General features: G+C 36.3%; 1 protein-coding gene across 4 annotated transcripts; it reads right to left on the reverse strand.

Annotated features, from left to right (window-relative positions):
* Positions 1–514: 514 nt before the first annotated feature.
* On the reverse strand, positions 515–27,898 carry SLC35A3 (solute carrier family 35 member A3). 4 transcript variants are annotated; one of them, XR_012776565.1, is made up of 9 exons: positions 27,746–27,844; positions 15,816–16,020; positions 14,750–14,904; positions 14,546–14,668; positions 13,217–13,388; positions 9,902–10,020; positions 9,258–9,391; positions 2,193–6,930; positions 515–588 (listed from the first exon to the last, which is right to left on the reverse strand). XR_012776565.1 is itself a non-coding variant. In XM_075508276.1 (9 exons), the coding sequence occupies exons 3-9, from the start codon at positions 16,000–16,002 to the stop codon at positions 6,840–6,842; spliced, it is 981 nt and encodes a 326-aa protein (XP_075364391.1). In that variant the 5' UTR covers positions 16,003–16,016; positions 18,474–18,597; positions 27,746–27,878; the 3' UTR covers positions 1,680–6,839. The 4 variants fall into 4 exon arrangements, 2 of the variants coding, with proteins under 2 accessions (XP_075364391.1, XP_075364392.1); XM_075508276.1 differs by lacking the exon at positions 515–588 and adding an exon at positions 18,474–18,597 and having other exon boundaries at positions 1,680–6,930; positions 15,816–16,016; positions 27,746–27,878; XR_012776566.1 differs by lacking the exon at positions 515–588 and having other exon boundaries at positions 1,681–2,380; positions 2,559–6,930.

A 27,898-nucleotide genomic window follows, 5' to 3' on the forward strand; every position in this document is an offset into this window, starting at 1 on the left:
AAGGGAAAAAGCACGTTTGCAGCCATTGCTATTATCAGTCATTTGTTACAAGTCTTAATAAGTTATGCCAAGTATGTGACAATTCTGTTCCAGGGTTTCTCACCCCTTCTATTTGAAAAGGAGAGGGGTCCTAAAATTTTGGCATGGTTTCAAGTCTACTCCTTGGAGAGAAAGCTGTTACATTTTGGTGGGAAAGTCACATGCAGACATGTACATGACACATAAGAAACTCATGTAAAAAAGTTAACACAGCTACATCTCAGCAAAGACATTTTGTACCTAGGCTGATTAAACAGCTGTTTTTCCATCCACACCTTTATATTAGACCAACCTCTGTTATTGATGTCATTATCCCAAAATAAATGTATCTTAAATATCAAGTTTGCTCATGTAGGCTGAGCAGACGATTCAAGTAAGAATTCCTAAATTTAGAATAAACTAGATAAATATAACTTCCTTTTGCTGTCATGAATTTCAGCCAGCTACACATTTTCAAATATCAAACTCCACTTACCTATGTAAGTCCTGACATAATCTGCTCTGCCATTATTTAACTGAGACACAAATTCCTGACAAACATTTAATCTCCTGAAGAAGAAAAACAAAAATTGTCTGTTACATCTAAATACCTGTAGCGTTCAACCTTCTATAAAAAGTAAATGCATAATAGTACCTGCTACCTGTAAAAGATATTACCATCTTTTTGGAAGCAGAATGAAAACAGACAGAATACTTACCATCTCCCCAAGGGAAACCCTTGATTCTAAAGCACAGACAGACAATGGTTTCAACGGTTTCAGTTAAGACTCCTACAGATTGCTTTCAGGTCAAACTCAAAGAACACTGTCCCCTGCATCTCAGTACTCTACCAGCTACGCTCCTTTGGTTAGTTGATGAATAATTCATTTTTGTCACCTAATGGCCTAAAATTTCAGTTTAAATCATGCTGCATGTGATCATTAAGATCAGAGCAGAATTGACAAAAGGAACTGACAGAAATGAAGAGTCCTGAAAATTATTGGTGCATAGCTGGTGAAATGACCTGATTTTATTATATATATATATCTCTAGAAAGGACAGGGAAAGATGTTACCACCATCTATAGCAATGTGTTTGCGAAGTCTGTTCAGGTCTTTGATATATTGTAAATTATAGCTATATAAAACCTCAGCTTCTAAACTGTAAGATGAATCAACAGATTGTGATGTATTCTAGAGGGTGTATTGTATAGTACTTTCCACTGCTATCAAAATTAAATGGGGGAAAAAAAAAAGAAGCTGCTGAATCACCAGCTGCCTCCTGGTAACTTGTGGCAAAACTCTTCTACAAAGGATTACGGTGTTTTACAATCGCACACCATACTATAGCTTGGTACTTGATACCCAGATGCTCCCTACCACCTCCAGTTCAGGAACCACAGTCCTGAATAAGGAGATCAGGGTTTTCAGACCAGAAGAGCACAGAGACAGACAGTCACAAGAACACTGCTGGAATGCGATTCACAAGAAGTCACGATACACTGGTCAAAAAGAAGCATGTCTCAGTCAAAATTAAATTTCTGGCAAAAGTCAGTAAGCTGTATGTTAAAAGATACCACTAACAAACATCTTACAATAGCTTTCTGGAGTTTATAGAAAATTATGCCAAAAATTATATTCTGAAATAATAAATGTTAATTAAAACAGTTTTATTTCTGCTGAAATATGCGTAAGGCAAGCCTCTCCATTTACAAAGCTCTCAAACAGTTTTATGTCATATTCTTAATAAAGCCAGTGCTTAATTTTAACCAGTTTATTACTATAGTGACATTATCTACATATACAGGAGAAAAAAAATACAGTATTTTACCTCAATATGGATTAAAAAAACTGTATTAGGTCACGTAAGATGCATTCCATGGTTCAGCAGTGTTATACCAAAAAAATAACCTGTTTCCAAACTGCCTGAAAACACCATATATTAGAATTGTATTCAATATCATCACACACAAACATCAACATATAAAAAAAAAATCCTAAGACTACCTTAAAAATTTTGCTACAATGTTTGAATACATGATTTATATTTGGGCTCATATATTTAAAATTAAATTTAAAATATATTGACAATAAAGACAAACTTTTAAAAATCTAAAAAAGCGTTACTCATGGCAGCCAATATAAACATATGCTTAGCATATAAGCAATATTTACTGAGCTATAAATTGCTAATGAAATGAATATGGCCAGTTACAGTCAGAATGATGATGGAAGGTTGAAGGCAAGAGTTTAAAATGTCATGACTACTCTTGGATGCAAATGTGCAGCAGACATTCAAGAATGAGTACTGAATGGCACCTCAGGACAGATTTTTTTGCTTCTAGAAAGAGTTATAAATTCACCTAGCGGGAAATAATTAGAAAAAGTTATAAAAACAACTGAACAGAAATTTGGATTCACAGTAATCAGAACAGAAGATATCATCTAATTAATCCTACTTATTTTGCTGTGTTTTCCCCTGCATTTTTTCCAGTAAAAATATCTTAATTCTAGGTATCTAAAAACAAATAATGACCTTACCTGGAAAGAGTAGAACTCTTTAGTAACTTCCTGTGGAAAATAATCAGCATTAAAAATGAACAGAACAATGAAAACAAAGGCAGGGAAACACTTTGGACTTTCTTACAACAGCTGAACACCATAGGTAATGATACACTACCACATATATGGTATAATACCATGTTATAGATAAACATAACCTTTCTAATACACAAAAAAACCTTAATGTTTTTTAATATCTCATTCTTACAAAACATGGATTTCAGAGAAGAAAACAATGACTAATCTTCCCCATTCGCAATATCCAGCAAGAAACACTGTCAACAGGAGGAAAATGAACAGCAACTTCAAATTTGGAAAATGATGATTGCCTAAATACAACAGAACATGCACGGCTGATAAGAAACTATATTAAAATATGAAAGTTACCGACCACAAAAAAACAGAAGAAATGCAATGTTTCATTTATCAATTTTAAAACAATTTAACAAAATCCATTACAGTCTTTAGAATTACAGCCATAAAAATAAGTTAGGAACACAAAACAATTACGTACTTCTAAAAATCTGTGACAGGACTGTATGAGTAACCGAAACGCAAGCATATGCTACCAAAGTAAGACTGGATTTTTTGAGGGAAAAATAAAACAATAGTTTCTAAAAAGTTACAGTAAAAACCCCAAGGTCTTATCTTGTAGAAGCCAGTTCTAGAACATTAATCTACCCATTATTAAAGCAAACCAAAAGGGAAGTTTTCTTATAGTTTGTCTAAAGCAAATAAGTTGAATAGAATTATAAAATTATCTGAATTCTTTGAGAAAAAAGATTATTGGGCACTTGTGGATAGCACAGAAATACAATGTTTAGAGAAAAGCTTTTCTTACTTTATTAGAATCAAGATTTTTCGCCACTTAACTGCCGATTTATTTTGCTTTGAAGATAGTTCTAAGTTTATTGTTATTTGACCATTTATCATGTATCCCAGAGATTCTCAAATAAAACTACCAAATATCCAAGTATTCAATAAATACTAGTACTCCCACTATGCAAGTCTTAAAAAAAAAAACCCCAAACATATAATTCAAGTTATTGCAAATAAATACCTACCTGTAACTTTATAAATATTTAAATAAAATTCTGCTAAGTATAGGTTAGCCTCCTAAAATATACAACTAAACTAACAAATCCATTGTGTAAAAGTCAGAAAAATAGTTCAGAAAGGTTTATTTTTGGAAAGTTAGACTCCTAGATTTGCTTTTAGGGCAAATTCAAAGCACACTATCCTCTACTTTCCAATGCTCTGTGCTAGCTATGCTTCTTTGGTTAGTTAATGAGTTATAGACTTAAAACTGCTTTTTAAATTTATTTTAAAATCCAGGTACAAAAGTATCCCAATGAGAAAACGTGCATACGCTCTGAGATTGCAAATGTTACAGAAATCAGTAAACCCTCCTCAACTCCTTTCTGTTCTCAAGAAACATGCTGTCTTGCCTCTGTCTAGAATAATGCTTTTCAACCTGGAGGGTTTCAGAGAAGGTCTTTCCTTAGCCTGTAACAGGCTTAGGGAAGAGAGCTAAAAATGCAAATTGGTATTTCCTTTACAGCAACAAGTGTATGAAGAGATCTATCCCTCTACTGGAAAATTTAATGGAACTGTAAATTGAAAGCATGGAAGAGTCACTGATCTATCGACAGGAGTTACTGTTCCTTAGTACAGTAGCTACATTGTTTTCCAAAGCTGTATGACATCCTATTCAAAAGCAAAGAGCACGTAGTCCTGTTCTTTCCTTTAAACTGATCCTTATTGACAAATATTGACAGGTGCACCTGAAATATTAAAACTGGGTTGTATGTAACAGAACTTCAGAAATGTGGCGATTATTTGGACTATTTGGTCCCTTCCCATGCAACTGGCTTTAAAGTGTTCTCAACCTGCTTCTTAGGTTTTTTTGAGAAATTCCTCAAGGAAGTAACCAATTATATCATCTGAATATTTCCACTACTGCGATTCATAAAATTAACAGCACTATCATGTAGGCCAAACTCCAATTCGGATATTACTACCAACACTTCTCAGGTAATTTCAGAGTCATGCACTTCCCATTCTACACTAAGCAACACTGCGAGCCACTGTTCTATGCACGTATCTTACGTCATGTTATATTTCAGTGGCGAAATGACTAAATGTAATTTTTCAAAGATTTTGCCACATTGATTGTTATAGGTAAAAGGTTTAATAGTAACATAGAATGCCAATTTCAGGTAATATGAGATAGTTTTCACTACCAAGTAGTGGAGCTCCTGCAATTACAGCATGCTAGGATAGATTCACAGTTCACAAAGCTTAGCAAGCCCTTGGCATAACTCTGAAGTTTCTTTAATGTCTTGTTCTGATATGATAAACAAACAAAAAGCTGATAATCCATTTCATTGCCAACAGAAGGAAAACACTATTCTTTCTTGGCTGACTGACTTAAGTGGAATTTTTCCTTTCCCATTTACAATACTTCATTAAACAAAATCTCAGCACACTCTTACAGAACCTCCTTGTCAATCCACCACTAAAAGGTGGAAAAGAGGATGAGGTACTTTGGTTAACATTTTAAACCACCTCTCTTTTCACAACGTGTCCCTTAGCACAACACAGAAGTGAGAAAGAGCGTGAGGGGGGGAAAAAAGGAAATCATATATTTTTACCACTTGCCATTCTACAGGTAAGGGACTATTGATATGTTTTTGTATAAATCTATACCTTTACAAGTCTAATGTGGATAAGAAGTCACTCTACATTAATATCCACTGTGGATAGGTCTCCTGAAAATAAGTTATTTTTAAGACAGCAGTTTTATTAATTCTGGTGCTTTTTTTTTGGCGTTTCTGGCTATATGCAAATACTTCAACAAGTGAAGTGTTCATAACAGTCTAATTGATCTAAGTTCTAATTGCATCTAGGTTTCTTTGTGAAGTTTTTTTTGGTTTAAAATAGAAGAACAGCATGCTTTTATATTTACCTATTGCACAATTAATTACTTTTTCATTATGTTTCCTATTAAAGTAATTCCACTAGTAGACTGAATAGCTCCAGAGAACCCATTTTGGTCTGTTGGCTCAAGGACTCCCAGAACAAAATAATAAAAATAATAATACTAATAATAAAACCCTCTAATTAAGCCATTACATAGAAATGTACTGAAAAAGCCTTGGAGAGTTCATGAGTAAACACTTGTTTAAAAAATACCTCTGTAATAAAGTACAGTACATGGATGATATACCATAATAGCTCCAGATGGAGCTGTTACAAACAACAATAATGCATTTAAAATGTTTATTATGGACTTTTTTTTTTTTTTTAAATTGTGGTTAAAAAGAATCCCCAGAGGATATTTAAAGCATAAAAACTACTTTAAAGGTTCTACCAACAAGTTGATTTATAATCAATAAAAATAAAAATAATGAACATCACATCTGAGCAAGCACTCCATCATCACCCTACTCTTAGTGCCAGGTTAGTGCAGTAACCTCCGGCCTGCATTCACAGAGTTATTGCATCTGTTGGAACACCACAGGCTATCCTGATGAAGGCTGGAACATCAACACAGATTTCCAGCTTTCACTCTGAATTTCTCCCTTTGTATACTTAGGTGAGAATGTTAACATTCTTACAATAGTTTTATATAAGCAACAGAACACACATTTCTGTTATTAAATCAGCCTTCTAAAAATATAAAAATATTTCATATTGTCAAAGTGTCTTTCAATCATACTTCAATCTTCACAGTTTTAATAAGGAATATCTAATTAGAACCATCACTTTAGAACTATGATGTGTATTCAGCTGATTTCATGTAAATAGACAAACAGTTAAAAACATATATACTAAGATTAAATATAGTCAAATTGCAAAAACATACAATCTGACAATGTTGTCATGTGCTCTTTCAAAGAGTGCATAGGACATATTTCTGCAGCAGTCAATACAGTAAATTCTTTTGATGCAATCCTAGTCAAAGCTGTAAACATTCCTAATTGCAGTTGCTTGGAAACTTTTTGTTCCTTTCAAGTTTTTATTAGCAAGTTGCACTGGGCATTCCCCTGCCATTTTTTTTTCTTTTCCCATCAGTTACAGACAGTATCATCATCCACCTTTAACCCCTCTGGCTGTTCAAAACTACTCATAAGCGTTTCTTCAATAAATTCAGGGTAGTAATCCTTTCCTTGCAGTGCACAATGACACTTTCCACATGCCACTGTTAGCAAGGCCCCCACTGTGTGATCTTGAGAAGCAGGTTGATGAGGAAGTCTGCTATGCCTTAATGGGGTTTCCTGCAGGCTTGGGATCATAACTGTATAGGAAAGTAGCTGCTATTACAAGGACGGCTCCGAAGAAAAAGACACTGAATAGAATAGGGATGAAAAAAAAAAAAATTAGCTCCTTTTAGTTGATGCAATTTTTTTAACGTAATACAATCAGAAGAAAGGACATTTTTCCTGTGGGAACACAGAAAGATAAATTATATTTGTCCAATTTATAAAGAACAAAATAATTTGCACATATTTATTAGAGAAGGATGCAGGAAGAAGTTGAAATAAGAAACTTACATCCACAAAGTAATGTATCATTATACTGACTTATTCTGAAAATTAAAATTATAGTTGCATGGAACAACTGTCAAAAGTAATCAACCAATCTTTTTTTTTTTTTTCCTTTTGCCTAAAGCTCTGTGCAAAATGCAAGCAGAAGCTAAAGAAGTGCAACTACTGTGGTTACCCAGCCATTTTTAACATCTTACGTCCATCGTGTTGCTGGAGTTGTGTTTGCTTTGAAGTCCAAAGCTTATGTCAAAACAAATTACTGCTGCCCAAGAACCAGTTTGCAAGTCACTATAATCTAATTTTTGGCAGATACATAAAGATTTATGTAGGAAAAGATAATAAAGGCATCATTTGTATTGTGACATATGGGCCTTTCAAGTTGTTTTGATAGTTACGAGTCTGAAACAAAATATCCAAAGCCACCAGACAATCAGTACACATTTTAGAAAAGAAGCTTGTCATAAAGACATGACAATGTTGACAATTTGATCTTCTGAACCAAACACTAAAAAAACTGTGGCGCATGACACGATAATCCTTCAGAGAATACAGTTAGCCTATTTCTGGACACGATCCATTGCAACACATTCAAGCACTTAAGTACTTTACATCTATTATCCCAATCAAAAATGTTTGTTGAAGTGAGAGAAACAATTACTCAGTTTCAGTTCAAATAAATTCGGTTGGCCTAAGCAAGGTACTAAAGATTAAGTTTGATTAACTAAAGTTAATCAAGTTTTATTAAATGAGATGGTTTCAAGTTCCACATGCTGCTAGTTGGCTCCATCTCATTTAATTATTTACCACTATTTCCATTTGCACCATGTTTGCAGAAGCTGGTAAGTTACTTATTAATTTTCCATTTGAGCACACTGAAATTCATAAACCACTTCCTACATTTGTTTTAATAGGACAAGTATAGGCTACTTATAATTTAAGTTCAACGTCTTCCGCTTTTTAAGCCTAAATAGTTGTTCTACTTCCTTTTTTGAATGTTTAAGTAAACTCCTGCTAATATTGCAAACACTACTTGCAGATAAAAAGATGCTTCTTTATATCAGATACAAAACTTGTAAATATTATTAAAAATATTTTTATGCTATGAGTATGTGTAACATATGTGAGGAGTGTAGCTCAATTATAAGCAAAATCCTATTAATATATCTGAAAGTTGGAATATTACTTCTACACTCCATATATTAACACGCACCGCCAAGACAAGCACTATTCCAGAACCTACCAATGTACAAAACCCGCAGTGCACAGAGCTACTGAAGTCTGATTCACAAAACGTCAGGACACAGTGTATTGGGCCTAGAAGCATATAGCAAGCATTTTTCTCTCTTGCTTGGTTATTTTCACTAATAAATATGGTACTGTCTTTAGAAAAAAGCTCTGCCTTTGGGCTTCTGGGTGTCCTTGGGCAACTGACTGTTGTAGCATAACTTCCACGTGTGTATGCTTGCAATTATCTCTTTTAGAGACTGTTTTGAGATTGGCTGAAAACCAGTACAAAAAGATCATCATCATTATCATTGTTCAGCTGTAACTCCTCTTGCGCTGCGATGACTTGTGGAAGATCTGTCCATTCAGAGGATGAAGAGAAAACAAGAGACAGGCAACCCCTCTGTCACGATCTCACTCAGAACAGCCAGCAGGGGGGAGACTGGTTCAAGGAGCAGAGCCAATGCAGTGCAAGGCAAGCGTCAAAACTAACGAGGGCAAAACTAAAGTGTCAAAACTAGAACTAAAATTTCAGCATAAAACCCAAGCAGGAGCTGAACAAACTGAGGGAGACCGGGTAGGGAGGAAAAGAAGAGAAAGGGACAGTGAACTAAAACACAGAGCCTGCAAGAGAGTGGTTTGTCAAAAGCCAAGATTTGAGACTCAGTTATCCTGACCTGTGGGGGGCTGTATCTTACAGAAAATTTAATCTTGCCAACTATACTGAAAAAATTAAGTATTAGTTATGGTATGTTATGAAACTAAACTTTTATCTGCAAGTTGTATCTAAACATCCTAAAAGTGTGGCTTGGACTGTTTTTTTATTTATTTTTGCAGTTATATCTGGTAAGCATTAAGTTTTCAACTATTTTTTTTTTCACCATACATGGAAAATAATTCTTACCTTGTAGGGACAAAATCTTGTAGCCAGAAATAGGAGATCAATGTTGACAGTATAATAGAGAGAGAAGTTGCAAATCCCTTTAAAATGTTGTCTGCGTATTTTATAACAGCAGCAATCACCAGCCCTCCAAGTGCCTGAAAAACATTGAGGTTTGGATTTGCAACCTGATAATTGCACTGAGAGCATCTATTTTAACAACATGTGCTTACTTTAGGAAAAACTTTTGTCTGTGTTTAGCACCATTACATTTATTTTATGTTATGGATATGCACTGTTGAAGATAAACATTGGAAGAGTTCTTCTTTTCCCATTAAAGAAATTGTTGATCATTATTACCATCACTAAATTAATGGAAATGCTTGTACTATACATTTTTAGCCACAGGAGGAAGGGCATATATATATATTTTTTTAAACATTGCAAAAGAAATAACGCTCACATGCTTTTTTGTTGCACAATATTTAGTCATACACTTGCTATATATTTTCCAGGTTTTTATTTAGAGGTTTATTCTAATAGTGATAGATCAGACTTTTGACTATAGAATTCTCAGTAGCTTCAATGACACCCATTAGTTTCCCCAGTCATTTATAGAACAGTACATCCCAAGTGCCTTCACAGAAACATGTGATAAGGTATCTCACCTGTAGAACAACTACTATCCAAGTAAGTTTATTGTAACCTTGAAAAAATCCATTCTTTGACAGTTGTTCTCCATCATAAATGTATACACCCATCAGTCCAAATATGCTACCAAAAAATCCTGAAAGTACAAGATTGATTTAAAAGCTTCAGGTGAAAAACATGCAAACAGGTTCCTTGTCCTCAAGGACTGCTCACATATATCTGATTTTAAAATAGGACTGCTACTTGCAATACCATCATGTTCAAATGCAATCAGTGTTCAGACAGATATTCTCTTTTAAAAGCTATTTTCCACACTTATAACAAGTTTTGACTGTTTCCATTAGGACATTCTTATATACTTACCTTCCATTGCTTTCTACTGGAATGGGGTGATTTTTGTTTATGGCATATAGCAACATTCACTTAAACACAATTTCAGTTTTCCTGAAACTAGTCATGACTGACGGCTAAAGTCACACTATAACCTGGAGGGAAAAACACCTAAAACTTTCAGTGGAGGAGACGGTCACTGACAAAGCAAGAGCAGGACTTAGCAGTTTGCCAATTCAGACAAGGATCTTGGAAGTGGGATTCTTCTGAACCAGTCTCAAACACAACTAATGTTTACTAGTAGAGATTTAATGTCAAAAGAAGAAATTGAGATGAGATTTAAAAGTTTATAATTTGGTGAGTATAGTGTTCTATCAGATGGGAAACTTCTCCTAATCCCCTTAGGCATGGAAGTAATGCAAGCACCTCCTCTGTGACTGATGTAAGCTCTAGTCCTGAACAGGAAAAGTGGGAACATTTTTTCCATTCCTTTTCTGTGAAAAGCTGACCTCTATTTTATCGCATTTCTTTGTGTCTGAAAAGGGTGGCATTGTTTTGAACAAAATAAAACCTTCCATTTGACAAGAAATAATTCTTTTTGTAGACATAATTAAAAATTTAGGTTTCATTCAGATTAAACCAATTACTTCTATTTTCCAATTGATCTGCTAAAATAAATAAATAAAATCAACTATCTATACATCCCTAATATGATACTGGTATGCATTAAAAACTGACTTTTTCAACAATTATTCAAATACATTTTGCAATTTTTTCTACAGTTCTAATAATTCTCTACAGATATGAAAATTAAGACCAGGTTGGACTTATGGGTTTTGTTGTTTTTGTTTTAAGAAAAGCTCTATTTCAAACCTCTTGCTTATGACTGACTTGCTCCTGAATGATACAATATGTTAAGTGGGCAACTATCTTGCACTTGCAGAAAGGACACACTAATGTATTTTTGAAATTGTGATTTCATGTTTTAAATATTTTCAAAAAGCTGTATCAGGAAACCTTCTGTGAAATATGACAAAATTAATTTTTGAACTGAAATCAACCTTAATAGTAAACATATTCTACTGAATTTTGTATTGAGGCAAATTAAGCTCACTGACAAAAAATAAATTAAAAAAAAATCAGGTGATTCAAGTCTCACTATTATCACAGACATTCATGTCTTCATATATCACAGTCCTAGTTATTCATTACCTTGAACAGTTTGTGTTTAGATGCAGTCTGTTCTGATCTCATTGTTTTCACAAAGCAATTACTGGAACATTCAATATATGACCAGGCTGACTATCAAACTAGAGAACTAATTTGTTTTCATATATACTTTTGTGCACTGTAGAAAAATCTGAAGAATGTTTTAGAAGAGATCATTGGTTTTTCAACAATTATGAATGTTTAATTGGAAATTATTTCAGATATCTGCATTGTTGCCCACCAAAGCGCTTTTAGCATGGAAATTGAGAGTAATAATAATCAGTTTTCCTTGGCAATGGATTTTACATTGTAGCTCCATCCAGAGCACCAAATCTTACCTTAAATCCTGGACCAAGCCCCAGCTACCCACCCTTCCCTGCCTCCAAAATTCCCTAACGTAACCTTTCCTGATGTATCCCCTACACTCTGTTCAACAAAACTTGGTTTTAATATACACAATTTCAATAAATACTAGCAGATAGTAAGCAGAGGTTTTGGTCCCCTTCTCTATCCTGAAGTTTCAAAACATTATGGATATGTAAAAATATTAAAATATAATCAAAATGCAGTTCTGCATTTTTAACTGAAACCGTTTATAATAAAAACACAGCAACAGGAAAAGAAAGGAAAAATATTGCTTGTATTCAGACATTTATGACCATACCAGTTATTGACCAACTATCTAATTACAAAAAAACCCACACCATCTCCTGTTTTTATGGTACTTCATTACATTCTACCAGACTCAGTACACAGCCTTGATCCACTAAATCATCCTCATGACTTAATTCTACAGTTCTGTGGATTTGATCAAGAGTCCGTTCTAAGATGCTGGAAAGTTCACATTCTGCTGAAAGCATTTATTCAAATATGCAATAAATAATTATTGCCTACAGGTGAAGACTAGAGGGATTCCATTACAGAAAGAAGGGCAACTCCAACAAGAAGTTTTGTTTCTGTTGCAAAACAGAAACAAAAAGATATTGCTGATGTCACATTTCCAACCCTATAAACTGGACAAAATTGCTTTGAGGTGAGGGAAAACTCATTCAGGAAAATGGATCAACTCTGGCGCCATTATCATCTATGGTCTAGAAGACCCAGAACTACTTTGGAAATAGAAGGTATTCTCTTACTGATAGGTGCATTAGGTAGGGACATTAAAATAGTTAATACGAACTCTCTTTTGCATATGCCTCTCTCCAGGGATTATACAGACAACTAAAACAAACTGACCTTTGTACTGAAATAATAATTTGTTACCTCAACTTTATTCACAAAGCAGTTTTTTTGTATTAAAAGTGCCAACCTATGAAAACTGCCTACCCAGACACAAGAGGAAAAAATGTTAATTTTAAAACTTCTCAAACCCTTGATTTAGAAACATATTTTGTTTTAACTTCCTATATTCTCCAAGTAAAAACAAAAAAGGAAAAAGAAATACTATATATTTATCAATACTTATGAATTAGTGCAAAAGAATCATTTTTAAACACAGAGGATACACAGAATCCTGCATAAGATAACATTCTTTAGAAAATTTTAAATACAAATTCAATCGACAGATTCTGTACAAACTTACACTCTATAAGCAAGTTAAATCAAGAACTAGGTTGAGATCAGAATGCAACTGCTAGAATTCTATCTAGCAGAGTTTATACTCCCGGTTTTAAAAGTCCATTTATGCAGAATACCAAAATGTTGGTGGTTTTTTTTTTATATATCTATTTTGCAAATTTATCTTAATTCTTCAGAAAGCAGTATTTCTAAGAAATGACTAAAATTAAACTTACCAAGCTGAATGTTTCTGATCCACACAGACTGCTTAGTTTCCTTTAAAATTTTCTCAAAATAAACCCCAGCAAATCCACTAGAAAAGCATGCTATAAGAACTGCGATCAGGCCTACAAACTGAGATCCTGCTGAATGTTCCTTAGCAGCTGTTGCTTGAGAGTCTGAAGGCCACTGGATGTAAAAACAATTAAACAAAATTCACTGATAAAATCAAGTCATGAGGATCTACAAAATGCAAATTTGTTTTCTAGTAATAGTAACTAAATACAGACAGTCACATGCTTGTAGAGTTTTGTATTTTGCACCATAAATACTTTTAAAGCACTGCAAAGCCATAATTTTTCTTTCTACATATTTGTAAGGAGTACAATTGTGCCTGAACTGGGAGAATACCCAATTTAAACAGGTCCAGGATTTATGTTTTATAAGCCAGAACTGTTTCTGAATCCCAGCGTGACTTATCATGGTCATTCACAGTCACCAACTTCTGCTATCTGACAGTTAGTTACCTTCCAAATATAAGCACAGTTAGAAAAATCACTTACACCAGCTGTCTTTAAGGTGGGATGAACTGTCTTTTGCATGTGCTCCTCTTCAGTGATTTACAGACAAATAAAACAAGCTGAAATTTATGAAGCTAAATCCTGCAATATATATAATGCTAAAAGAATAAAATGCAATGCCATAGACAAAAACATACTGAAGAGTCTGTTAATTAGTATCAGAATGCTTTGTTCTCATTTTTAATTATTAAATTTGAAAATTCTATAAAATATAATCCTCAGATTTTTTTTTCAAATCCTTAAATTTTAAAATAAAAATGTCTAGGATACGCTAAAATCTGCTAAAAAAAAAAATCTTAGAATAGTCTCTTATCCCATGATCCTGCTCTCTGAAAACTACAAACTCCTGTACCTGCACTACTTAGAACAGAAGCCAAGTTTGCCTCTTGAAAAAGTTCAAGTAAATTTGCCATGCTCAAACCATATCACAAGCTGAGCAGCAGGACTGTGCTGGCACAGAAGATCTGTGAATCCCTAAAGTCTGAAGAAGTGTGCTAATAAATACTGCTATTACTGTTATTTGCAGGTTGCTCCAGAGGCCCTGTCAAATGCTACAGTAAAGCACCAGGACACAAAAGAGGTGTTTTCTGCCTTTGAACCATTTCTGGTGCCCTGTAGCCCTGGCCAGTTGTGATTCATAGGTCCTGACCGTACTCTGGTTCTCGTGTGCAGCTGGTACAATCAGAAAGCTGTATAATCAGTATAGAAATCCAGGTTCCTTGAATAAACACATTAAATAAACACAAACCAGCTGTTAATATTTACCTGCACAAACGCCACTCCTGTCATCAATATTACTAATGAAAGCCACTGGTATACACCCAATTTCTTGCTCAACATGGACACAGAAAACAATGCTGTGGTAAGAATTTTCAGTTGATACGTAACCTAGAAGAATCCAGAAACAGTTACTACTGCATAATTCATGGGGTTTCTAGAACCTTACAGAGAAATCAAAATGTACAATACCTGGTATGTGGCTGCATCTAGGTTTGACAATGCTACATACAGCAAGTTATTCTGAAGAGTATAAATTCCTGAAGGAATAGCAAGTTTAAGAGTTTCCATGGGTTTATTAAGGATTTCATCATGTAGCACTCTGTTCAGAGTCCGTAAATTGCACTCTACCCAAAGAAAATATAAAAGAAATAGACATTCACTAAAAGGAGAGAAGGGGGGAGGGGGGGGGGAGGGAGAGAGAGATAGCAATGTTTTGTTCTTAAAGATTGTTGCCCCCTTTTTATAGCTATCCCTGCTATCAAGACCTCAAATTACTATCTAGGTTTGTTTGACTTTCATGAGCTTCATATATTTAAGAAGAAAAGTCTGCCAAGTGTCTTTCTGTAGCCTGGAATATCAGAACTAGAACAATTATTCAAAATACTTTAAGTAAAACTTATTGAAACCATATCGATATTTGAAGATGATACATTAAAGACTATCACGTAAAAAGTGCACATTTAGAAGCCTACAGAGTCATCAATATTTACGCATATAAAATGATATTTTTAAGCTGTTGAAGATCAAATATATATGTCAAGGAACTGGATAAATTCAGTATAAAATGTAGAAAATAAGAACTAGAGTAAATCTGAATATACTTTTTTGAGCTTAAAATTGTGCTTCTTCCTGTAGTAATGAAATTGCTTCCTCCCTTCTGCATCTGCTGTTTATTATAGGCTTCTAAATTATCATTCATGCTTTGGATACACTTAAAGCTCTTCATTTTTTCCTTCTTCTACATATGAATGTCTTAAAATGCCTGAGCAAACACAGCCTTCAAGCTGTTAGCAGAAAATTTATTCTTGCACTCCTCAGTATCCACATTCTTTAAGGAGAACCCTCTTCAGCAAATATACAATATCTTGTATTGTGTTGAGGAGTGAAGCATGATTAGTGTCTTCCCAAGACTATTTCTCACATGAGAAGGGAAATGCTTTGTTGTACACCTGTACTCACATGGCTGCTTTGCAGTTGCCACTACAATACAGCATATTGATTAGGAAAATTACTTGGTGCAAAATTTGACACATACTGCTGTCTTTGTAGACCAACAGAACACAGGCCAAAATCTTCAGAAGTTCAGCAATAACTACTGCAGTAGAGGATAAGTAACGAGGTCCTTCTTCTTTCAGTGTCCGAGAATAACGCATGGTCAAGACTAAACTTGTGGTCTGAAAAACCAGGATGCCCAAGGAAAGGTATTTTAAATTGGTAGACATTTCTTGACTTTTTTCTTCCTGAAACAGAAAAAAAACCCAAACCCAGGCTTAAAAGGTAATATTGCAAAAAGATGTTTCCCTTGGGAATCAGCATATTAAAAAAAGTTATCCAGGAAGCTCAGGCAAAGGAAAACAACAAACCTAATCTGATATTTAAAAAGAAAAAGGAGATTAACACTTTAAAAATGTTTTTCAAATACATGATTACAAACAGGGAAGCATATCAGAATATTAGAAGTGATAACTAATAGAGAAATGAAATATTTCTTATCTGTAATAATAATAAAGTAAAATAAGGACTATTAGCTGATAATTAGCTTTCCAATAACTGGTTTCACAAAAGAAATCTCCCAAGTTAAATCAATCACGGATTTCTTTATGTAGGTGAAGGCTCAGAATGCATTTTCAAAGTGAAAAAGCCCCACACTGTGGTACTGCAGAATGCCCAGTACCCCTGCTGCAATAAGCTATTCCCAGAATGAAGAGATCTTCTCATTCTTCCACCTCTCCAAAGTTTTTTGGGTTGCAGTCTCTGCCTTGCCAGACGACACAGTGCCAGCACAAGATCGGGTGAGGGTTGGGCTGCTTTAAATGAAAATGAGAAGTATGCCTGACGCTGAAGGAAAAGGAGAGTTGTGGGAAAGCAGGGTTGGATAGGAAGACGTGGGATGGAGGAGCTGCAGGGGAGACAGCACTAAACTTGTCCTGCTGATTATCCTGGTCAGAAAAAATTAGTTGAATATAGATGACTAGGTGACTGCACCTACTTTCTCATACTGCACTGACTACCACAAACCTTACATTAGTAAAGCTGGATCATCCTCATCTCTACCATGAAATTTCACCATGCTGATGTGGTTTTCTTTGCCCTTTGTCACCAATTAAAGCATTAACTTAGTGCAGGAGACTAATAGAGAAAGCGATTCTCATTTTGCAAGCACAATATATTTCAAGGAAATTAAAAAATGCATCACTGCTATACAGAGTATTATATAATTTTCTGCTATTCTTCATATTAAGAACAATTTCCATGTGCACAGATACTAATGCTTTCTATTAAAAAAAATTAACTACTACTGCCTTCACTGCCCACATATTCAAAAACAGAGCAGTGTTTTACAATGCCAAAGTAAAATCAAATCAGTAATTAAAAGTTAACAAATTATGTTTTCAAGCAAAAGAAAAACAGTAACAAATCAAGACAATGAATGTGGTTTTCACTTTTAGAAGTCCAGAGATGGCATAAGCAGTACTTGTTGGATGCACACAGCAGAGCTGTCCCTATGCACTTTTTACACCTACAGGCACATAAGTTTTGACTCATTAACTATCTAGTTTTGTACACACTGCTGAAGGATGTGCTGGTACCTCTAAATATTTGTAGCTGAAACTGAAGCAGTTTCTTGCTGACTGCATTTCTCTAGCTCAAGATGCATTTCATAACAATTTTTGTTGCTAGTTTTTCAGAGATCTGGAGAGCTGTACTATTCAAGTATTTCCGACTTGCCTTTGTCTTCTCTCTAAGCATTAACAGATTTTCTCCAGTCAAGTATTAAAAGTCAAATGAATACCTATATGGCATGGATACTTAAGAGACATTGCAGTAACCTGCAAACAAATAAGAATTGCCAATAGCCACAGAGATATGAAGGACATACTTGTATCCTACACAATACAATTGTTTACCTCAAGAATCATATGGCTGTAAAAGTATTTGTAAAACCATATTGGCAAAGGAGGAAGAAAAAGATGCGAGGATGCAGAAACTGAGGAAGAAATACACAAAGATTCCTTTAAGGAATCTTAATAGAAGATACTTTTGTATGATGAACTATGATCTCATTTAACATGCTGAAGAAACAAATACTAAAGATGCAACTGCACTGGACAATATAAATCAGATAGAAATGTAAAAGCACAAAGGAGAAGAAAGCTGCAGACAACATTCAAGACTTGCTAACTTTGTCCACAGGTGCTGGTGGAATAACCCTTTATATGAGGATGTTAACTGTGGAATTATGCATCCCCAACAACAAAATGGAGAAGATCAATTAGTCAAAAAGGAACATCTTTGAAGAACAGATTTGCTGTAGCTGAGAACAAGGAGGAGAAACAGAAGAACAGTTCCCATGAAGGGATGAAGAGGGGACATGCAAAGTCAGAGATCATACTCTCTGGAGAAATACCAGCAGCATAGAGAAGATAGAGTGAGAAAAAGGGAAAGCAAGGGGGGGGAAAAAAAATCCACTGAGAAAAAAATAATACAGAACTGAACTTCCTGAAAAGGTCTGCCTATGCTACTGGAGAAAACTGACATTGCAGAACGCACGTTTATATGAGCCAACGTGCACAAACGATTTCTTCCACCTTTTCCATCTACCTCATTTTTTAGTATTGAGACCTGACAATCTGGAAACACAAAGAGCAATATATAGTTAAGATGAACAACACTAGATTTCATGAAAGCACACTTAGAGATAAATAAGTTTTTAAACTTTTTGGGTTTCAGTTTTCAAAATGTTTCTGAACAAAATACAGATAATGGGAACACACATCTCTCCTAAACTCGGACCCAAATTTCTGCATTCTGTGAGCCTGTGAAGTGACAAAGGGCTTTGCAAATGTTCAAAATTCTCAGAGATCAATTCCTTAACCTCCAAAATAGGTCACAATACCAGAAAATAACGGTCACATGAATTTCTTGCTGAAATACAACCATCTATTTACTAAGACTGTATTACTTAAAATATAATTTTAAAAGTCAATCACTAATATCTTGTTTATGAGCAAGTACTAAAGCATTCAGCATGAAAACATACCAACAAGCACAACAGTTTAATAAGCCCATCAGCAAAGCCATAAGGAATACATACCACAATAATATCTTGAACTACAGTCTGGTCTTCATTAGTAGTCATTATAAGAAAGGGAACTTTCCCCAGACAATGTGTCTCAAAAAGGTGTCAGTAGCAGGAAACATTTCTTTACCATAATTCACTAAAGCAGTTTCAGAGTTTCCAAAATTCACACAAAATGGACTTTAAGAGTCCAGTGTGATAACTGAAGTAAGGATATTTGTTAGAAGTTGTCCTGTCAGTGGTCACCAAGACAGGCTTGTAGAGAACAAGTGTGTGAAGTTTCACACTGTACTTACAAATAGTTGGTTCACAGAGCAGGAACTAGAGTCCTGAAACTTATGGTATGCCAGTAAAGTAACCACGCTCTACTAAGCACACATAATGTCTTATCAGCTCTCCTGGTCCCTCTTCCTTTCTTTTAAGACGACCTGCATAATCAGTTTGTAGAACTTGGCGCAAACTGTGGGCTGGATCCAGAAAAGGAGCCAAGTACTGAACTTCAAACAGTTGAACTGTCTTCAACTGCAGTTTCACAGCATGTTTAGATTTACAGATTACTACCAGAGGTGTAATCACTCTCTTCTAGCCATGGGTTCCTGCTACCCTCACTGCAACAGACTTGGCAGTCATATATGAACTATTGTCATCAGTAACAGCCCACGCTTTGTCTTAAACCAATAATGAAATGAAAGTTCCCAATGCATTTCATGCACAGAGTTACAACCAGGCTTAAATTTCTTACTAGGCTTTGGACAGACTACTCAGTACTCTGCAGGACGCATCTGTTCCAAAAATCAGATTTAGGTTTGCTAATTCAAAGACTGGAAGTTGAGTGGTCACATTAACTCAATGACTTTTGAACTGTATCTTATAGTGAGAGGTGCTAAGTACCTGCAGCTCATTGACTATAATGTAGCCTGTCACATCTGTTAACTCAGTGACTAGGCTCATTATGCTTTTCTTTTATTAGTCTAGGTAAAAAAAAAAAGTAAACCACTTCCACATAGTTTATTCAGTATACCATGTAGACACACCCTACAGCCAGCAATACAGAAGGCAAGTGAAGAGGTTAAAGGTAGCTCTATATGGGAAATCAACATGCAGTAAGCCAAGACAGCATTTACAGCCATGTAACATTCGACTTCAGTACACACAGGTGGATAAAATGCAGATGGATACTACGTGAAGAGTTGTTCTCCTTAAAAGTATAAAGGAAGAGGACACTGGAAAGGTTTTACAGACTCAGAAAACAAAACAATCTATACGGGAACTAATACCTTCAACTCAAAGTATCATACTGTGCAAAGTCTGAAAAATACCTGTTCAAAGGAAGCAGATTTTTTTAAAGTGGAAAATCACATATTTCCATTTCATAATATTCATTCAGACAAAATGAATAAATTTCTGACTTGCAGATTTTCATCTCCCTTAGTAATTTCTCCACCACAGGCTAAACTGTCGTATTTTACATTTTATTTTTATATCGTCCTTACACTTTCCCTCCTAAAATACTGGTAAATCCTAATGTTTGCAGATGAAATGCATTAGGCCAAAAAAACATAATCAGTTTGACTTAATGAACGGTAAACATACCATATATATTTTATTTTCCTCTATCCATTCTTAGCAAAACTCACTAATATTAATCAGGATTTACTACCTAAGCAACAAGAAGATTATTACAGGACTTTTCTTAACCTTAAGATTTTGTCTTTTAAAGATCTGAGGGTATAAACTTTTGAGCTTCTCAGCTGCTAAATAGCTACAATAACAGAATATTGTGCAAAATTAAGGATTAGTTTATGAATTTATGCTATTCTTGAGTTTGTAGGTGGTCTCAATCTGACAGAATTACTTTAGTTTGAATTATCTAAAACACTAAAAAAAAAAAGAGAACTCTAGAAGGAAATGTGACTAATTTATTTTAAATACTCTTTAGTTAAACTCAGAGACTAGAGACTGTCTTGAGACATTTTCTAAAGATGGTTGGAGTTATACTGCATATTGTGGAGATCCTTCTAGCAAGCATGGCCTAACACCATCTGCAAGAACAAAAAAGCAGAGGCAACTCCACAGATCCAGGCACTCCCAAAATTTCACACCATGCTGATACAAATATATTAAAGTGAGCACAGAACTGTTAAGACTCAACTTTGTCTAACATCAAGTATCTAGTTGATTAGCATGTTTTAGACCCATTGAAATTTTAAGGTTGGGGTGCCTTACATTTTCACATATTATTTTATAAATAAAAAAGATGATAGTTCATGCAGAAATGATCCAAATTTTGTTTATTTGTCTCTGCATTTCTCCTGCATCAATTATATTGAAAGTTCTTTCAGTATTGCAAACTATCCAGTAGTCTGCATTATATTTCATTAATTCAGTCTGAATTACTAAGAAAGCTTTTCTTACAGCCACTACAGCTGGCTCACTTTTTATTATATTAATTAAATTTAATTTTCCTTAAATTCTGAAACTTCAAGAGAATATCAGAGAAAACTTGGAAAAAAGAAATTGGCATCCAAAAAAACCCAAGCACCCAACACTATCTCAAGAAGTAGCTAACACAACAAAAAAAAGCAATTAACAATGGATTCCAGTAAGTCACATAATGAAAAAGCAGGTTAAATTCACAGATTAAAACAACAACATGCTCTCTGTCAAATGACTGAGCAATCCACAGTAAAAGTCATGCATGCAATTGCTACCAGGTAACAGATGTGACAGGCTACATTACAGTCAATGAGTTGCAGGTACTTTGCACCTCTCACTGTAAGATACAATTAAAAAGTCACTTAAAATAGTTTTGGGGTACCTATGGTCATAATGTCTATAAATCTAATCTAAAGGTCCATTTACCACTTGCCATGGACACATCCAAGTCCATATAGAACAAGTCCATACAGATAAAATGAGAGGAATTCATGACAGAGGGAAGGTAAAATGTACCGCTGGTTTAGGCTCCTATCCTGCAATTTATACCTCACTGGCAGAGCCTAGGATTCTACACAGGCGCAAAAGCAAAGGCCTTCCTAGGTGATGGCCTAAGGATGCACCGTATCGAAAACAGACATATACAGAGTAACAGAAAAGGGTGAAATGAGGCCTTTCCAACAGGCTACAGAGTTAATGTTTGTATTAATTTCTACCCATTTACCAAAAGATTTGGCGTGAAAATAACTTCTACTGGCAACTATTTCTTTACTCCTCCCTACTCTGTCACAAAGACAGTTAAATTAAAGAAAAAAAATTATTAACTACTATTATGCTTCCAGTCTTCACAGTGATGGCATTATGTGAATTACATTCCTTCCAGCCTGGCTGTGAAATGTTTTCACTACTGACAGTCTTTTAGAGTAAAAAGCCAAGTTACTCCAAAAAGGAGTTATTGCTAGTTCTTATTCCATTTTGTGGTTAACGAGTTTAAGCCCGCTTAACCAAGCAAAAGGCACTTGCACATTAGTTAAAATACAAAGCCGAACAGAAGCAGACAACCAGCCTCTTAAAACTGCAAAAGGAAAAGTTTAAGTTTTGTGTGCCAGTACACCAAGTTCTATGTCTGGGATCTGCCCGAAAATAAATGCTGATTGAGTCGGCCTTACAGAAGGAAAAACAGAGTGGAAAGTAAAGTAGACTATTTCATTTCAGTGGAACAGGTATGGACACACTTCCTGGGCATTTGCTTTGAAATCAAGATAGCAGATTAAAGAAACAGGATTGTGTTCTCATATTTGTCAGATGAAATATGAACCCAGTGCTGATGCTACACCTATACAAATATAATAAGCTGGCAATGAAGAGGAAAAGCACAATTGGAAGGTGGAGCAAGAGCTAGCTCACAGAACCTGAAGAACCTATTTTTACAAGACTTCCTTCTATGCTTTCCCATGCGCGTTGCCCTCTTCTTCCCTGTGTTGGATAACACACAAGTAACATGATACTTTCTGTAACAAAACTACAATCCTCAGAGGAAAGTTCTATTCCATAAGTCTTCTTTCTATTGGACCCAATATAGCCTTCTTTACCAAAAGTAGTATCCAATACAACAAATAGTTTATATATAGAAGAAACGGATGGAAAGAACCTCGTGAAGTTCAACAAGGCCAAGTGCAAACTCCTGGACATGGGCCGGGGCAATCCCCAATATCAATACAGACTGGGGGATGAATGGATTGAGAGCAGCCCTGTGGAGAAGGACTTGGTGGTACTGGTGGATGAAAAATTGGACAGGAGCCTGCAATGCGTGCTTGCAGCCCAGAAAGCCAACCATATCCTGGGCTGCATCAAAAGAAACACGGCCAGCAGGTCGAGGGAGGTGATTCTCCCCCTCTACTCTGCTCTGATGAGACCCCACCTGGAATACCACATGCAGATCTGGGGCCCCCAGCACAAGAAAGACATGGCCCTGTTACAGCAGGCCCCGAGGAGGGCCACAAAAACACTCCGAGGGATGGAACACCTCTCCTATGAAGAAAGACTGAAAGAGTTGGGGTTGTTCAGACTGGAGAAGAGAAGGCTCTGGGGAGACCTTATCGTGGCTTTTCAATATATAAAGGGGGCTTTTAAGAAAGACAGAGACTTTTACCAGGGCCTGTAGTGTCAGGACAAGGGGCAACAGTTTTAAACTTAAAGAGGGTAGATTTCGATTGGATGCAAGGAAGAAATTTTTTATGATGAGGGTAGCGAGACACTGGAACAGGTTGCCCAGAGAAGCTGTGGAAGCTCCATCATTGTAAGTGCTCAAAGTCAGGTTGGACAGGGCTTTGCACAACCTGGTCTAGTGAAAGATGCCCCTGCCCATGGCATAGGGGTTGGAACTAGATGACCTTTAAAGGCCCCTTCCAACCCAAACCATTCTATGATTCTTTGATAAATATCCCAAATGGTACTCAGGGTGCATAGACCTTTCTGAATCTAGTAAGTGCTGCTGAACTGGGTTATGAACAAGATTTTACATACATATAATTTTAACTGCCAAATTTGGACTGCTATCATTCAACAATGCAGTTCTTTCTCCTCCCGATATGTAATCATTCATGTCTGTGTAATTTTTTTTTTATAGCCCATAATGTTAAACATTTCTAATAATCTTAAACCTTGTATTTCTCACTTTAAAATGTCACTATTAATGTATTCCATCTTCCTCATACTCAATACAGGTTTCTTCTTTGTTCCCTCCCATAAGCTATCTATACTTGTCAGCTGTTCCTCCCCCAATACACAGCACTTTTCAACTAAACCACTGCAAATCACTTAATAATTTTTAAACTTACCTTGCTCTTCCTTTTCAGTTTGTTACTCATTCTTCTCGCTGGATACATTATAATGTGTATTAAGTACACTATGGAAAAAATAAACTATGTTTTTCTTAGAGCTTGAATTCTTCTTCAGAAGCGTTATTAAAAGCAAATCCTCTAGCAAAGTTTTTTCCTTACTCTTCTAGCAGAAACTGAGTGACAAAGATTTTTTTTTTTTTTTACATGAAGGTTTCCTTCAGGCAGTATTTCCAACTTCTCCATTTACATTAAAAGAATTTTTAACTGGTGAAAAACATTAAAAACATCACTGCATTCAAATAATATTTTCATGACGAGAATATCAAGCACAATACAGTAGAACACTGGTGGACCTTGCTCCTGCAATGTCATCTAGCTCCCTAGCCACAACCCTATCTTGGCCTTTTTAAAATTATGCAGATACTTTTTAGCACTGGCAACTGCACTTAATAGAGCAGTTACACATTAAATTGTAATTGCTAAAGATCAACCAGTGATTTCTTTTCAACTTTGCTCCAAAAACCTAGGCTTTTGCCTAGGCTGTATTCACTGGCCTCTCACTCAACCAGGAAATTCCCCCACTGCCAAGTCTAACAAAGGGAATGCATTTACATATTAACTAACATCTAATTTCAGACAACGCTATAAATTGCTTAGGACTCAGGTAAGGTTTTCTTACACGTTGACAGAAAACCTAGCAGAAAGGGAACTTAATACTGCTGAGTTTTTTGATGATCTCACAAAGGCTTTTTGTTCGTTTTGTTTCTTTTGGGGGGGGAGAAATCACCATTCTAATCTATCTATCAGCCAGGAAAAGTTGGGCATTGTGAATCTTAAATGTGAATTTTGTGGCTAAATACTCTTTAAGCCCACCCCACCCCCTTTATCCTTTACACCAAACCTAAGAGTCCACAGATAAGATTTCTTTGACTGATGAGAATTTTCTTTGATGAATATTAAAGAAATCACATATTGAGTAGAAATATTCAGCATTCAGGAAATTCAGGCCCTCATTGAGCTAAATCTAGCACCAGTATTTCTTGTAAGATGAAGACTTCAACTATGTGCACAGTAGTGCAATAGTTTTATATTGACATAACAGTCATTAAGCCAAACTCTGCCTGCCAGCATAGAAATTTGATACAACCTGCCTTAACTGCCTCTCTCTTTTTCAAACAGTACATACACTGTGTTCATTGTATAGATCACAGTATAGAAAGAACCTAGTAGTCACATTCAGATTCTGTGAGCAAGGAGGCATTCAGTTCTCAGTTTTAGTTCAAATGCCCATCGCTCCTCAAGCATAGAGGAGTGCAATGCCATGAACTGAAGCATTGCCCGAATGCAACTCCTGCAGATGTATCAAGCAAATGAAAGAGCTTGATTTAAGGTGCTGAAAGACTGAACATTGAATGTAGCCGGGGTTCAGCTACAGCTTACGCTTATGCTGTTCATGAATTACTAATCAAGTCTGGGTGCTGGAGGCAATGCAGCCACCCTCGGTCAAGGTGACCTAGTTTGAGTAGAGTAACACAAACTAGATACTACAGTGAAAATAAATCTGTAGACACCTACTGCAGAAAGCTAGTAATTACAAATAGACACCTGAACAGTGTACTGAAGGGGTATGAACATAAGACAAGAAGATTCAAAAATTCAATGGGAAAATCATGAACTCATAACCATCTCACATTATTATGCTAGATCCTAAGAGGTACAGATCTTAAGAATCTCTCCTCCCCTCTAGAGACACCCTCTATTGATGTGATCCAGCTGTGCAGCCTCCTGCGTGCCAATGAAGGCATGGAGCCTGTGCAAGCAGCATGCATATGGGTATGAACTGAAGTAACTGGTGAAGAATAAGCCCAGGTGGCAAGCAATTGAAGAATAACAAGAGAAGAACAACTATATCTAGCAAGCCTGCTCCAAAGATCAAGCATGCATTGCCCTCACTTAACACTACCAAATCTGGAGCTGTTCTAAGCAGACACATGTGATTTGATTTCCGTAGGTACCTGGTTCAGACGATGCCTGCCTTTTTCTTGTTATTGCAAACAGCAGCATAACTAGCATAAGGAATTAGGCTGTGTAGGCAGCCTGTAGGATTATTAAAGACATAGAGTCACTCCTAACAATACATTGCTCTAAATAAAGCACTTTTATACTTACTATCACCATAGTCTTTCCCCAAACCAGTATTTTTGCTACGCATTCTACTTCTACAAACCAGAACATCACACATCCCAAACCAATGGTTCCTTATCTCCCAGAACTGTAATTGTCAATCACAAGTTCTCACAGTGCCTAACAATGTACAAGGGAATTATGAACTACAGTTTCTAAAGGAAGAGGTTATTGTAAATCAGTTTCTCCACAACTACCACTTCCCTCAAACTCACCCTGCAGCCTCTAAAGAAATTTGATGTTGCTTATTCTTTTATAAAAGAAAAGCACACGACAGAGCTAGAGTCTACTCTACCAAACTGTCTAAACAGCAACAGTTTTTGTGGAGCAGGTCCTGTGTCCTAACTTAACAGAGAACAGATGCACAGGTCAGGCCCAACTCAGTCCACATACAAAGAGTTCAGATGAATCAAACGCAGTGCCTATGGAGAAAGGCAACCCCACAGATTTTGGGAGAAGCAGTCCATCACCTAACATTCATTCTAAACCCCATTTTGTCAGTCTGCATATATGTTCTTTGAAAAGCAAGGGTTGCCTTAGATCCCAACCCTCCTGTGTAGAGGCCACCGTGACAGATAAGCTTCCCTCTGTGGTGCTCACTCTGTTTTAAAGAGGTTTGTTGCATATGCTCTTTATGTCCCAAATAACACAACCTTCCATTGCAGAAAGCAGTCTCAGTCGCCTCCACCCAATCATTCCTTAAAAATCTTTTCTCTGGTATCCAAGTCTTTCTCACTCTGATTTAAAATATAATTTATAGGATTCAATAAAATGAAACAACTTGGAGTACCTTTTAGTGTTTATCTTTTACCTTCCAGGCTACTCCGTAATATGTATTATCTTATTATGTTCATTATCTCCACATCTTCTGGTTTTCTGACTTAATCCATAAGCTTTATTATACTGCTAGAGCGTTTCTCACTTCAAAAACCCAGTACAAAATTGTGATGCCATGAAAATACTTATAAAGTGTGCATTTCTGTTGACTTCACAGACACCACTACATCAAGCGTAGTGAGCATCAGCAGAGCACCAGCCGTACCTACACCGAGAATAAACCCAGTAAGTGAGCCACAACCTTAGCAACAATGACACAGCTGACCAGATCCATGTCCCTTCCCAACTTCACAGATAGCTGCTTCCCCACAGTAACTTCACCTTCACCACTCCCCTCCCTCTTCCCCAGACCATTCCATTTACAGACATTTCTCTCAGTATCTATCTCCCCAAATCCCACTCTGCCCCTCCCCAGCCTGCTCCCACAGACCTGCTTCCCACCCCGTCCACCAACCTCAAACGTCTCCCCCTCCCACACCAAAGGCCTCCCTCAGGTTCTTCCCTCATCCATAACCCCTGCAGCGCTCCCTCCGGGGCAGCCTCAGCCGGGCTCTGCTCCTCCCGGTCCCAGCCCAGGCCTCCCACCTGCAGCTCCCGGCCGGCGGCCCAGCTCGCCCCTCGCTGCCGGCTCAGCTCCCACCAGCCACCCGGTGTTTCCGGGTGCCGCGGTCCCGTCCCGCAAAGGCTCCGGCTGCAGCCGTGGCCCCGCCCACTCCGTTCCCAGGGCCGCGGCAGGCA

Source organism: Mycteria americana, chromosome 7 (genome assembly GCF_035582795.1).
Source record: "Mycteria americana isolate JAX WOST 10 ecotype Jacksonville Zoo and Gardens chromosome 7, USCA_MyAme_1.0, whole genome shotgun sequence".
In the NCBI taxonomy this organism is placed as follows: domain Eukaryota; kingdom Metazoa; phylum Chordata; class Aves; order Ciconiiformes; family Ciconiidae; genus Mycteria; species Mycteria americana.

What these genes read in the sequence shown, in the direction of transcription:
- SLC35A3 (XM_075508276.1), bottom strand. Translation starts at nt 16,002, where the DNA reads ATGTCTACCAATTTAAAATACCTTTCCTTGGGCATCCTGGTTTTTCAG. An exon ending in TAGATGCAGCCACATACCAG is followed by an intron (nt 14,669 to 14,749) that starts GTATTGTACATT and finishes GGATTCTTCTAG; the next exon opens with GTTACGTATCAACTGAAAAT. An exon ending in GATCAGAAACATTCAGCTTG is followed by an intron (nt 10,021 to 13,216) that starts GTAAGTTTAATT and finishes TTGTACTTTCAG; the next exon opens with GATTTTTTGGTAGCATATTT.